Source organism: Schistocerca gregaria, chromosome 1 (assembly GCF_023897955.1).
Source record: "Schistocerca gregaria isolate iqSchGreg1 chromosome 1, iqSchGreg1.2, whole genome shotgun sequence".
Lineage (NCBI taxonomy): Eukaryota > Metazoa > Arthropoda > Insecta > Orthoptera > Acrididae > Schistocerca > Schistocerca gregaria.
Genome location: NC_064920.1, coordinates 859,461,292 through 859,475,832, shown reverse-complemented (window position 1 = coordinate 859,475,832; position 14,541 = coordinate 859,461,292). Strand labels below are relative to the sequence as shown.

The window sequence follows — 14,541 nt, the reverse complement described above, 5'->3', positions numbered from 1 at the left end:
AATGATCCCATATTGGATTAGTGAGTGGAACTGTGCATAGTATGCCTGCAGTACTGTTGTTTTGCTTGTTGTAGCCATTAAAATTCTTAGGCCATAGCACACAGATGATAGTTTTCTACAGAAGTTATTTATATGTGTGTCTTGCTGAACCCAAAGACCCAAGAATTTTGTGATACTTACATTTTCTTTGGGAACCTTTTTGTAATTGGGCTTGAATAGACATTTGATTAGTTGGAGGAATTAAATGAAAATTGACACACACAGTTTTTTTCAGTATTTATAATGAGTTTGTTTTTTGTGAACCACTCAGAAACTCTTTTCGTAGAACTTTCTGCTGTGGACCGCAAAGTTTCTGGACTGGATCCAGTGAGTTATATGTTGGTGTCATCGGCAAATAGGATAGTTTTTGTGGGACTCATATATTCAACTAAGTCGTCCACATAAATCAAGAAGAGTAGTGGACCTAAGATTGAGCCCTGCGGTACACCGTATTTAATTGGTAATTTCCTAGAAAAAAAGGAGTTGTTTCTTGTTTTATTCACTTTGTTGAATTCATACTGAAGTGATACTTTCTGCCTGCAGTTTTTTACGTATGAACACAACCAGCTATGTGCTACACCTCTTGCTCCTCGTCTTTATAATTTTTCGAGCAGAATGTTATGGTCCAGGACGTCGAAGGCTTTTGATAGATCTAGAAAAATACCTGCAACTAATTTATGTTGATCAAGGGATTTTAAAATACAGTCCAAGAATTCAAAAATTGCTGTCTGTGTAGATTTAGAGTTTCTAAAACCATGTTGTTGTACTGTAAGAGGTGCATATTTATTTATGAAACTTAAAAGCCTGTCATAGAAGGGTTTTTCTAGGATTTTTGAGAAGGAACTTAACTGTGACACAGGTCGGTAGTTTGATATTTTTTCAGAAGAATCTTTTTTTAGCAGTGGTGAAACTTTTGCAATTTTAAAAATATCTAGTAATACACCTGTTTTTAAAGAGAGGTTGAAAATTTTTGCCAAAGGGTTTGCTATGTGATGAGCACATGCTTTTAATATGAAATCAGGTACTTCATCAAGACCACTTGACATTTTATTGCTTGATGATTTAATTTTACTTAGTTCATTGGGGTTTGTTTCATACACATACATAGAAGCAGTCGAGATCACTGACTTGCTGCAGAAACTTGGAACTGGTCCTTGACAGTGTACTTGAATGAGGTCTTCAGCTAGTGAGGTGAAGTATTCATTGAATTTTTCCACAATTGAATTTGGGTCTGTGACCTTTGAGCCTTCTAGTGTTAATGATGCGTTCTTTTTCTTTGGCACTGAACTACAAGTTTTTTTTCTTTATGACTCTCCACGTGGATCTCATTTTGTTAGATGAGTTTCTTATCAAAATGTCATTCCACATAATTTTTGCCTCTTTGACTACTCTACCATAGATTCTTTTGTAGGCTTTTGAATAATCTGCGAATTCTTGGGTTACTCTATATTTCTTACAAGAGTACTGCAGAAATCTGTTTCTCTCACTGGAAATTTTTATGCCTTTAGTTACCCATTGCTTATTATTGTTAGGTTTTCCTGTTTTTACTACTTTTGGAAATGCTACATTAAAATAGTGAAGTAAGATGCTCTGAAAACTCATGTACATGCTATCAACATGAACCTGAGTGGCGATGCTTGCCCAGTTTTCCTTCGCAGCAAGAGATTAAAAATTCTAATGTTATCTTCAGAAAAGGTTCTTTTTTCAACTACTTTTCCAGAACTGCTACTACTTGTTGGCATTTCTATACACTGCAGCTGTGCCTCATTATCACTATAATCCATGCTCAGTGCTCTGCTTGTGAATCTGTAAGTTGTTTCTGAGATGAGTATTTTGCAGACTTTCTTTGAATGGTTCTGGGACTGTCACAGCGGAATTGAGTGGTCGATAAAAGCATCAAACAATTAACTCGGTTACAGCTACAACTGTTACACACGACCAGACAACTTCACTGTCACATTCAGCTTAAACCTCAACAGAGAGAATACTTTTGTCAACTGCAATGAACAGTCCCCCTCCTATGGCCTCTAATCTCTCTCTCTGATATATGTTCCACAGCTTGCTAAATATCTCAGAGCTTTCCATTTCAGGTTTCAGCCAGCTCCCAGTCCCCAAGAATAATTTGAATGCGGGCACTTTATTACGAATACTTCAACAGTTTACTGATAAAAATTCAACAGCTGTAAGTTCAGGAACTTTATTATGATACTTCAATAGTTCACTAAAAAAATTTTGACTGTGAAAATGATTTACTCCAAATGCCATCTTTCTTCCTTTGCTGCACATCGGCTGATGGGTGTCCAGAGCACCTCAAACTACTGTCTAGCCTAAAATAACCTAATGTGCCCTCAACAAGTACTCTGCCACCTGAGTAGCTGCTACCTTTGTATAGTGCAACCTTCATCTTTCAAGAAGTGGAGTCCTACAAATCCCCACACGATAACGCAAGTCTAGAAATCTGCAGCCAAGACCATCACAGAGTCAACAAAGCCTTTGGTTGAAAGCTTCCATTTTGCTCCAAATCAAATGACCCGATCAACTCTGGGAACAATGCTGCAAATTCTGTGCTCTCCTTGCACCACGTGTGCGAGGCTAGTAGTTTTCACCAGCTCCACCAAACACCTGTATGAACTGAGGATGGCTTCAGAACACATGTGACAGGCATTGTTGGTGCTGCCATGAGCCAACACTTGCAGATGACTGCTTCCAGCATGCTTGATAGCTGCAGGCAAGGCCACGTCCACATCACAGATGAGGCCCCTGGCAGATGTACAGAGTGCACCTGGCTTTCTTTCCAGTGCCGAATGCTATCTGCCTAATGGTCTTCATAGCGCACCAAACGTTGTTGGAGCTCCCCAAAACACTGATAAGGCAACAAAATCAGTAATCTATATTCCGAGAATTCACTGAAGAATATGGAACTTCAGCAGAAAAATTTTGAACCAAGTACAGGAACTTAAAAAATGAAGATTACATCAACACATACAAAAGAGCTAATTATTTACCGAAGATATTTAGGTAAGCAGAAAAAGATGTTTGGAATAAGGAGAAAGCAAAAGCAAATAAAATCTCAATTGAAGTAAGATGACTATTAAAGAAAAAGCTACATTTTTTAAGAAAATAATGCAGTAAAACTTATGCTGGGTAGACACTATACTTTATCAGTTAAGACAATAGATGACATAGCAACAACAGAGAGAAAATTTTACAGGCATTCAGGCAGTCCTATAACTGTTTGTATCATTCAAATCATATTTACAGCTTCCATTACATTTCATCAGGAAAAGCAAAACAAGAAAATTCCTGACAGATTAAAACTACTTGCCCGACCAAGACCAAAATCTTGCATTTTTAGAGAAATAATCAAGTTTCTGGTCCTTTTAGTCTGTTACAAAGTTTCAAAACAGCAAAAAGTCTGCAGCAGTGTGAAAGATCCATTTAGTGATGTAAGAGTCAGACAAGGAGATTCTGTATCACCAAAGCCATTCTCAGCAGCCATAGTGAACGTTTTCTGACATGTAAACTGGAAAAAACAGAATGAATTCAGGCTAACAGGCGTTTGCCTAAGCCACCTTCAGTGTTCTGATAACATCATAGAGGAATATCTTAAAATATATCGAGCTCGTTTGAGTAATCTGGGATTGTAGGTTACCCTACAGGTGTACAACAGGTTGGGCATAGGCTGATTACTTGAGTATTACTGTTCTGATTTGAAGGGGTAGGGGGCAGAACTTATTAATTAAATGAAATTCAATTAATTAAACAAACTCATGCCCTTTGTTACTATTTTCCAATGCATTACTTTACTCAGTTCATAATAATGTCACTGTTCCAGCCTGAATTTTCCGTTGTTTGATCATGTCACTACCGCTTACAGGCCAGTGAACTAACATTTCTGATACATTGCCAACCTAAAATTTCATTTGTAGCAGATGGCAAAAACCAAAGCACATCTTTTTCACAAGAGCTCAGCACATATGCACCTTGCCTGAAGAGGTTCTATTTTAACACAAAAATAATTATACCATTAGCATGTGAAATGGCATTTTAAGCAACACTATTGTTGAAACTTCCTATCAGATTAAATCTCTGCAGACTAAGTCTTGAAACTAAAACCCTGCTTTTCGAGAGCAATGCTTTTACAGACTGAAAGGTACAAGCACGGCTCATGACCCGTCACAGCTTTAGCTCCGCCACATCGCTTGCCTGCCTTTAAAAATTTCACAGAAGCTCTCATGCCTAACTTACTGGACAAGCACTCCACGAAGAACGGATATAGCAGAGAAATGACAGGAAGTTGCAAAACAGGGCTACACTATGCTGAAGAGTGAAAGATTCTTTATGGAGTCATTATTGTTAGCTGAAGCCCACATTCCAACACGAAAATTAAATAGATTTCAATTTCGTACAGCGACCCACACAAAATACTACACTGGCATTTAGAAATAAAATGAGTGTGTTTTCTCCTAAATTTTAGAACTATTGAAATTATTAGCTGGCCCACATTATTCATTTAGACTATATGTAAAGGTTATTTCTACCCACAAATTGTTAATGAAGTAATTAATGTCTTAATGTTGCAATACTAATTCATTAATATACGACTTTTCGTTACATTTGACTGCCCGCACCACAGCAGTCTTACATACTGTATCATCTGCAACAGCACACACACTCTGATGCGTAATGTAATCAGTATGTGTGTCTTACCAGTTTTGACTTACAACAGTGAGACATAAATTGTTTAGATTACAACCAACTCAAACCACCACATATAGGATGCGATGGAGTAGTTTTATGAAATATACCTATGCAAAGCCTATTACGACACCATGATATGACTCATGTTTTGCGATTAATGTTAGTACTATTTGGAGAAATCACATGAAAATTTGCTGAGTACACTGAATTCAGTGAAACATCTCATGTCAGTGTGTTTGCTTTTAAGCAACTCAGCAAATTATACGTGAATTTAAGGTGTCAGAACTACATATTATCTACAACAGATATTTAGTTTCAACCCATTGAGACAGTGAACTACAGTTAGACAACTGAAATTATAACATACTGATGAATTGTATATATAAAAAATTAAGTCACAGAACTAGTTGAAAAGTTTTTGTATTTAGGGCAGTTAATGACAACAATTGAATGGACAGCAACATAAATAACAGAGAACAAGAGAGGCCTGGAGCACTTTTGATAAACTACACAGTTTCTCAAAAATAAGTTCCCAATGAGTCTGAAACAGGGCATTTACAATCAGCGTGCGTTATCAATGTCAACTTAAGGCAGTGAGACATACACTTTTAATTAGAAAATCTTTTAAAAAATTGATGGGAATTACTAAGGGAGCCAATAAAACTAATACAAGATGATTGGTGTATGAAGGAAGTACCACATTGGATTCCAACGCAGTAGTGAGTGTTAAAATGTTGCTGTTCATCTGACAACGATGAATGGTTAGAAACATACACGTTTTAAACGATACAAAGAAAACATACAAATATTTTGGAAATCATTTTGCAGCTTCATAGAAAAGGAATGTGGGAAATAACTCATACAGTACAGTTCATAACTGAAGATGGTGTGAAAACAATGTGCTTCAATACATATCCTGTTTCACTACACATTTAGCCCAAGTGATTAAAATGTACTCACCATAAAGTGAACCAATCCATTTGAATTCAGATGCTGGTGTCAATGAAAATTTATGGGATAAATGCCTCCTCTTGTCCCTTTCTTCATTGCGCTGATGTTTATTTAGTGCAGCAATATTTGTACTATACTGATTTGTGTAGCTCTTGAATGTATTTTCCATCCCAAGCTTGAACATATAGGTGCCTAAAACATAATCTTTTATGTTAATGTGATACGTTTGTAGACATTTTCAAATTAAATAGTTTCAATCTTCAACCTCAATGCATTTGGGATAAGAACTTTAAATGTGAATTATGTTAAAATTTACTGCTAATCTTAGTCTCTTCCCACCAAAATGTTTGAAGACAGTTGGAGGATGCTTTACTGTGTTGCCAGGTAACGCCTAAAATAATCATCTTTGATGTTGTTATCCCTTTTTTGACACCTGCCACCCTTTCCACTTGCTGTACATCCTATCCCCGAAAGTGAATGTCTTCACAAATAGACCAACAATCATAACAACAGCACAATGTATTATAATAACAGCCTTGTCTGGAAATATGTCACCCAAGTCAAATGTCTCTCTCCCTAACTGATAACATCTCAAAATTAATGTTCACTACCCAGTTTGGTTGAAGGAAGATTAAGGTTTAATGTTTCAATGACAACCAGTTCATTAGAGGTGGATCACAGGCTTGGGTTGGGAAAGTATATGGAAGGTACTTTTAAAGGAAGCCACTGTTATTTGATGTAGGAAAACAAAGGAAAACTTAATTTTGAATAAGATGGGGATCTAAACAAGTGCCTTGCCCCTACTCCACAATGCTAGATCAAATTGGACTCCCCCTTCCAAATTAAAATATAATTCTTTTTTTTTTCTCCAAACATATCCACCAGCTTACCTTCACATCTAAACTTAACATTCATTTCTAATTTAAATATATCACATTATCCTTGATTTTCCTCTTCATCATAATTTTTCAACTTAGCTTTCAATCTTATACTTTTTCTTCTCACCTCTGATTACAAAAAACATACAAGAATCTTAAAAAGGCTAATGAAATACCTGTAGCTATCTGTTGTGCTTTCAGTCTTGTTATACGAGTCCCATCAGATGCTAGTTCCTTTTCAATTTCTTTTTGATCCCTCTGCAATTTTTCTAACTCTGCTTTTGTTAGACCAGCGGCACTACGTCTCTTCAAATCATCCATATTAAATGTGCGTGGTTGAAGGGAACCGGTTTTGGAACGTGTCACTATTGTATGTTTCTTTCCTGTAACAGAAGAAGATAAGTATATCTATGACAGGTAAAGGTATTATTACACTGTTTTTACTACATCGGCCTTATTGAAAAACTACTACAAATCCTAATAAATCACATCATGGCACTGCTGCATGAGAATCTCAAATCAGTTAGGCTTTGTGTACAGTGTGCAGCAGCTAAATTGAGACTCTTTTAAACTTTAATTTTTCCACTACCTTCTTACATCTACAGCTAGTGTAACCTCATGATACAGTTAAATAAACCCTTCAGCAAAACAGCTGTAAACACAAAATAGTTTCCGCTGATACAGATGAGACTGAAGCTGAAAAAAAAATTCTGAAGAAGAAAATGCTTCACTCCAATCAAACTCTTAAACGTAAACATCACTCACAAGTTGGGCATCAGGCCTGCTACAACTAGCCGACTGCTGACAGCAAAGCAGTACAAGGAACAATCTACAATTATGCGACATGATCTTCATGTTGCTAATCCCTCCAGCCATTGTTTCCAGTAGCAAAATCCTTGTGATGCCACTGTTTCTTTATTTGAGCAGGTCCTCATTTGGCCTCATAATCCTAAGTGGACCCCATTCAAGATTTCCCTTCCTCAGAAAAATTCAAAGAGGTGCCAGGAATTGAACCGGGATCCTTCAGAACCAAAGGCAACAATGCTAATATTCAGCTTCAGAGGTGGTTCTCTAGCCAAACTCCAATTAAAATAATAAACTTCTTCAGTTATGAAAAATCAACAGTTTACTGCATTGTTAAGAATTTTTGTTGTTGCTTAGCAGCCAAATTAAAATATCTATTGGCAAGGGAGAAAGAAAATATGTATTTTAAGTAGTGTATGACCTCAGAACCACTAAAAAGCTTAAAATTGATTTGAAAAAGTGGTGTATTGTCATTAAAAAAATTTGAATCAATATGAAGAGAAGAGAAATGAAATGATCATATGGCATTATCAGCTGGGAAACCCCACCTGCATTGATTGGCCACCTGTTGCAAGTTTTTCTATTTGATGCCATTTTGGCAACATGTACGTCTTTGTGACAAAGAAGAGATGAGTTGTGGACTAATATAAGGAGAACTATGCACCATACTGAAAGTGTAACTAGCACTGCCAAGAGGTAACTAAACAGAGTTGTGCCTTGTAATTTGTTGCTGCATTTATTACAACATAGACAATAGTTAAATTTGCTGTGGATGCTAATGGTGAATCAGACAAACAACTGATCATTAGCTCACAATTAAGATGTTCCTTTTGTGGTGATGCCTAAGTATACAGTTTGTGTTCACTTGCTTGGTGTAATTTCAAATTATAGAGACAAAGTACTATCATTTTTTAAAGAATGGATATATTACAAAAGAAGATGTTTGCAAGTCTTACCGGCAGTGGTAAGATCATAGATGGAAAATTGGAAAATGGTAGCCTCTGGCTTCTGGGAACTCACACATGGTCTGCGTTCCCGTGGAATGTGTGCCGACAATGGTAACATGTTTTACTCAAAGGATGTTTGGTTCCACAACAGCCCAAATCTACACTCTTAAACTACAATAATTTTCCCATTGTCAACAGAGCTTGTGACAAGTGTAACAACTTCAATGTCACATCCTCCAAATGGGCATTATGGTGGCATTCTGAGAAATAACGAAGAACAAGTGAAACAGCCAACTCCCCTATCAAACAGATCAAGGATGTAAGTAGTTCACTGAATGAAATGAATCATATAAAAATATAAATTAGCTTATTTTTAAGTTTCTTGTGTATTTAAAAAATACTTCTGGATGCAAAACATATGTCCCAGTCTAGTTATCAACACCCTACACAAAACAGCAACAAGATGAAATTAAAGGATTCAAAATATTTGAATAAACATAGACAACTCTTTGAATAGATGCAGATGCCATTTTAATCTGAGAGCCATTCCACACAAAAATCAATTCTAAGAATGGGAAATTAAGAATAAACTAATATATAAAATACTACAATGACTTGCAAGCCATGCAGATTGATACAAATCCATTAACAAGATATTTTGTGAAATGAAATGCTTTGTCCTCCTTGCAGTGAAGGCGACTCTGATGACAGACATTTTACATTTATTTCATTGTCATGTATAACTGAACAAACATTAGCAAACTGCTACCTCCCCATATGCTTCATTAAAATATAAGTAAGTAAAAGTAGTATTCCAGAAGCCACATAACTTCATGGATTCTCAACTTGGAAAGAATTATGGCACCCTTGAACTCAGGGTGTATATGACACGGGACAACCAGGAGATCCGGGTAAAGCCCCGGTATTTCATCTGGTATAAAACCGGCAAAAACCCAGGAATTTTTCAGTTTTTAGTTTTTTGTTAAATTTTTGTAATTTTGACTGGTAAGAACCGATACTCTAACAAAGTATATTACTGTATCCTGCTACTGCAGAATAATACTTCAACAATAAAACATAAACGAGAGAAAAAAATGAAAATAACTTAAATTGCAAAGAAAATGAGCCATATACAACAACGACACACACTGCTCATGCAAGCGTCTGCCAACAGCAAAATGTGTCAAAGGCCTTAGGAACACTATGCAATGCTTTAACAACAAATTGCCTCCGGTGAGCGTGAAGCCACAACTGTTTACATTAGATTCATTTTAGCAGTTACAAGCAGGCTCATGCGCATGCGCAGTTGAGTCGTGTTTGAGTAGTAGATTCTCCCGCTTCTGGCTACAGGAATGTGGCTGTTGGATGTGCAAGCAGTTAGATGCTACCGGGAAAAGGGGGTGCCAAATTCATATTCTTGAGGGGAAAAAAACTTGTTTCACAAATCACCTAGCATCCAGCGCACATTGTCTATAGATTATTCATATGATTTTGAAACATGTCCCTGTTGATTTTTGAACATTTTTTAACACATTTTAAGTAGATTTCTGAATGAATCAAGTTGATTTTTGAATGTGTGGCATAGTGTATGTGATGTTTCTGTCAGGAGAATCCTCATGCCAGACAAAAGGTGGCCGGGCTATACGAGCTGAGCAGAATAAAGCCGAACGGATGAATGCCAATCGCTGTCTGATTATGTGGTTGCTTTGGTTAGTGAATGATCAGCGTATTTATAATTACTAGCAATAGATTCACACAACCAGAATGGAAATAAATGACTAACAGGAATAACAGATGAGAAAGATAATACATAATCTTCTTGGTGTATCCAAGAAAATCAAATTTTGACACAAAATTTTTGCCAGATCGCTACACTAGTAAAGACCAGTTGTACAGTCCCCGACTAGCACCCGCTTAGGTTCTATTCTGGAAGTAACATGGAAAAAATGTTGTAGAAACACGTAAAAAGCCTAACCAGAGAATAATCGCGGGATAACTAAACTTGTGCTTCTGGCAGGGTTAGTGAAATTAACTGGTGAACAAATTTTGACAGTGGCAGGAATAGTTACAGAATTGGTGATGACAAGATTGTTTGTTAGAACGAGGAAGGAGAAGAAACAGGAATATCACACAAATATGGAAGAATTAGACGATTCCAAATTTATATAAAAATTTCGTAATACTACTTTTCAATCTCGTGCTTGAGAAACCGGTGCGTATGAATGAAATGTGAAACTACTTCTTAACATAAAGCTTTTGGCTTTAGTATGCCTAATAGGCATTTGATATTATTACTTAGTGAATTATATTCTGTTGTGTTATAAAAATGGCCATTTGTGTCAAAACAGTCTCGTTTATTTGGTGTGTGTTACAAAACTGCTGCAATATTAGAAAGCCCCGTTTTGTTTTATCTAGCAGTGCCAATATGTTGTTGTTGTTGTTGTTGTTGTTGTTGTCGTCGTCTTCTTCAATCCTGAGACTGGTTTGATGCAGCTCTCCATGCTACTCTATCCTCTGCAAGCTTATTCATCTCCCAGTACTTACTGCAACCTACATCCTTCTGAATCTACTTAGTGTATTCATCTCTTGGCCTCTCTCTATGATTTTTACCCTCCACACTGCCCTCCAATGCTAAATTTGTGATCCCTAGATGCCTCAGAACATGTCCTACCAACTGGTCCCTTCATCTTGTCAAGTTGTGCCACAAACTCATCTTCTCCCCAATTCTAATCAATACCTCATCATTAGTTATGTGATCTACCCATCTAATCTTCAGGATTCTTCTGTAGCACCACATTTCAAAAGCTTCTATTCTCTTCTTGTCCAAACTATTTTTATCGTCCATGTTTCACTTCCATACATGGCTATACACCATACAAATACTTTCAGAAACGACTTCCTGATGCTTAAATCTATACTCGATGTTAACAAATTTCTCTTAATATTCCTGTAGGCAGTATCTATCTTATCCCTAATGAGATAAGCCTCCGTCCTTACATTTGTCCTCTAGCCATCCCTGCTTAGCCATTTTGCACTTCCTGTCGATCTCATTTTTGAGACGTTTGTATTCATTTTTGCCTGCTTCATTTACTGCATTTTTATATTTTCTCCTTTCATCAATTAAATTCAATATTTCTTCTGTTACCCAAGGATTTCTACTAGCCCTCGTCTTTTTACGTACTTGAGCGTCTGCTGCCTTAACTACTTCATCCCTCAGAGCTACCAATTCTTCTTTTACTGCATTTCTTTCCCCCATTCCAGTTCCCTTACGCTCTCCCATAAAACTCCGTACAACCTCTGATTTAGTCAGTTTATCCAGGTCCCATCTCCTTAAATCCCCACCTTTTTGCAGTTTCTTCAGTTTTAATCTACAGTTCATAACTAATAGATTGTGGTCAGAGTCCACATCTGCCCCTGGAAATGTCTTACAATTAAATAGATGTAATCAAATCGATAAACCACACCAGTCTTGGCTATTATTTCTATTAACAGCTTTTTCAGTATTAGATAATGACATGATTTTTCACGTAGCAAAACGTTTGACGAACTTTGATGAGGTAATAGGTTTTTTCGCAGACAAGAAAGCACACCATGTAAAGCTGCAGCAAGGATACAGAGAAAAAAATGCTAGGAGCTAAGGATCGAAGAAATATGTACTTTCTTGCTTGTCTCTTGTCTTTATTGGTTTTATGTATCCTTTATTTAATTTTATATCGCACAAAACAGCAAGTTATTAGCTAATAGGCAATAAAGAGTGCAAATTTTCTGAAGAGTTCTTGTTCTCCCAATTACAAATAATCTCATCTGCTATTAATTGCGAGATATTTTATTTATTTATTTTTAAAAAAAAGAAAGGCACGCTATCGAACCAGGCAACTGGGAGCAGGAGAGACACCACAGGACATTTCAATTTCCACAGTCCTGAATATAGTTACATGGCATCCATTACAAAATATACACGTTTCAATGCCACAGAGTGAAATACAGTGACGTCACATAGAAGAATGCTGTATGAAGAGGCGTGGCACTGCACTTTGGCACTCTTAAGACCAAATAACATGTATTAAATTTCCCCGAACACAGATGTTTTATGTTTCAGACTTTTCAGAAAGATGTTTGCTACAAGATGAACATATTTTTGAAAATTCGATTTTTTTTAGTATTGACCCGCTTAAGCAAATATTGCAGATCCGGGGCTGATGTGCAGAGCAGTCTGAGTTATAATGGGTAGTCTCCATGTGACCCGTGTTTACATTTAGTGATTTTGCTGTTTCCCGTTCGTTTACTCTCACATCAAATGGAAACAAAACAGATATCTGTGGCCGGGAGCTAGCAAGTGAATTAAAATACATTCACACAATTACAGAAGGCTAAAACAGGTTATTAGTTTCAGATTTTATTTTATTTCCACGTTTCTGACAGTCAAACATTAATTGCGTTGCATAACAATGAAGTTATTTTAGTCTGTTTGCTAAAGAAATTTGACATTTATTAACCTTCTCCACAGTCAATGTATTTGAAACGAAATGTTTAATTCCACAGTACTGGCTAGTTTCAACTGCTCGCTGCCTTTCAAGTGCATGTTTTCATCTTCTAGCATGTATGGCATTATGCCATAATAAAGGACCAAATATGATATAATACACTACTAGTGATCCAAGAAAATTTACATCCTGAAAACCACACTGAAAAGCTTAATATCAGGTCAAGGTCTACTTCATTGGGAATCAGGACATACAAATGTGCACTTTAAGTATGCACATTAAATGTGCACATTTTAATACAGATCACGAAATTGCAATGCTCTTGGAGTATCCTCTGATGTCCTTTTTCTTTTATGACATCTTTCAATGTTTTACACGTATATACATAGGGGCTTCCTACGTCACAGTAGCTGCACAAGCACCATGTCGCCTGTTATCTGCGCTCTCTGGCAACTGCTGAAACGAACCTATTTCTAACAGGTCGCGGGAAAATATTGCAAATGGTGGTTTGAAAAGCATTACTTTCAAAATAAATATCCTATTATGCTAGTTGAGCTGTGTACAAGAATGTACCATGAATTTCTTAAATCACAGAGCGTTTGACTCTCAATTAAAAATCAACTCTTTGATGACGAGCCATTTAGAAGAATTTGAAACCTTGAAGATCAGACATTTATGTCACTATTAAAAATGTTGCTGCCACATTTGTGATATATATCTTAAAGTGTAACACGTGCAAAAAAGATCAGCATTATAAGTGAAAGTTTGAACTTCCGTTGCACCTTATTGACCTTAGAGACCAATATTATTCTTGTAGCAACACTATGTATATTAATTTAAACTATTAACTTTTGTCGTTTGTGTGTTTGTGCTACTTAATAGTGATGTTGCTTTTGGCTGGCCTTAGGCTCTGATGCTCTGAATATCAGCTGTCATCGGCTGGCGAGATCACGTGACATGAGCTATGACTGGCTTACAAAAGCGCATCACAATCTCGATTTCAATGATTCGGAAAGTAACATGAGGTGTTTGGTGGAATTCCAATACATACTTTTGTAATACAAAAATACGCAGTGTACATGCTGTGTTTCGTTTTCTAAAGTGCCGGAAAATTCTACACTTGTGTATAAAACCATAACCATTCACAGGATTGATAAGTTTTGCAGTTCCGAGGGAAAATATACTGTCACTTAACATAGAAATAGTGTGTTTTCACCTGGGAGAAAGTGTATTTCTAACCGGGAAAAATTCAGGAATTTTTCTTCCTTGTCCACGTATACACCCTGGAACTGCTTTCCTTCCAAACTACAACAGTAATCTTCCCAGATGCCTACTACCTATGCTTCAATTAGCAAATTATTGTCTTCTTTTGGAGCAAAGTTATCACATATATATATGGTGGGTCATTAGTCTCATTTTATGGTCTCACCAAACTATCTTAACTTCTGGATATATTCAAATGTGTCACAAAACCAAACACAGAAACAACCTTCCTTGATTCTTGCATTTTCCGGAATAAGCTGAAAACAGAGTATTTTGCAGAAACGATGTATTTCTCTATTACATGTAATATCTGAAATTTACATTGAGCTCGTAAATCAGAGGAGTCTGTGGTAAGACAAGTATACACATTTTTAACGCTATTATATCTAACCTTCTCCCCCTCCTACTGCACTTTCATAACTAGACAGCCACTTATTCCAGCTTAAATTCCAGGTTAACAGTTTCATTCTGGTC

At 36.6% G+C, this 14,541-nt stretch overlaps 1 protein-coding gene across 6 annotated transcripts in view; it reads right to left on the bottom strand.

Moving 5' to 3' along the window:
• Positions 1 to 14,541, bottom strand: part of LOC126272806 (nucleosome-remodeling factor subunit NURF301) — a 282,822-nt gene that overhangs the window by 214,410 nt on the left and 53,871 nt on the right. For all 6 annotated transcript variants that reach the window (XM_049976036.1, XM_049976004.1, XM_049976012.1 and 3 more), the window contains exons 8-9: positions 6,746 to 6,952; positions 5,701 to 5,883 (exon numbers count right to left, since the gene is read on the bottom strand). In XM_049976036.1, the coding sequence (XP_049831993.1) occupies positions 5,701 to 5,883; positions 6,746 to 6,952 (390 nt within the window). The remainder of the gene's footprint in view (positions 1 to 5,700; positions 5,884 to 6,745; positions 6,953 to 14,541) is intronic.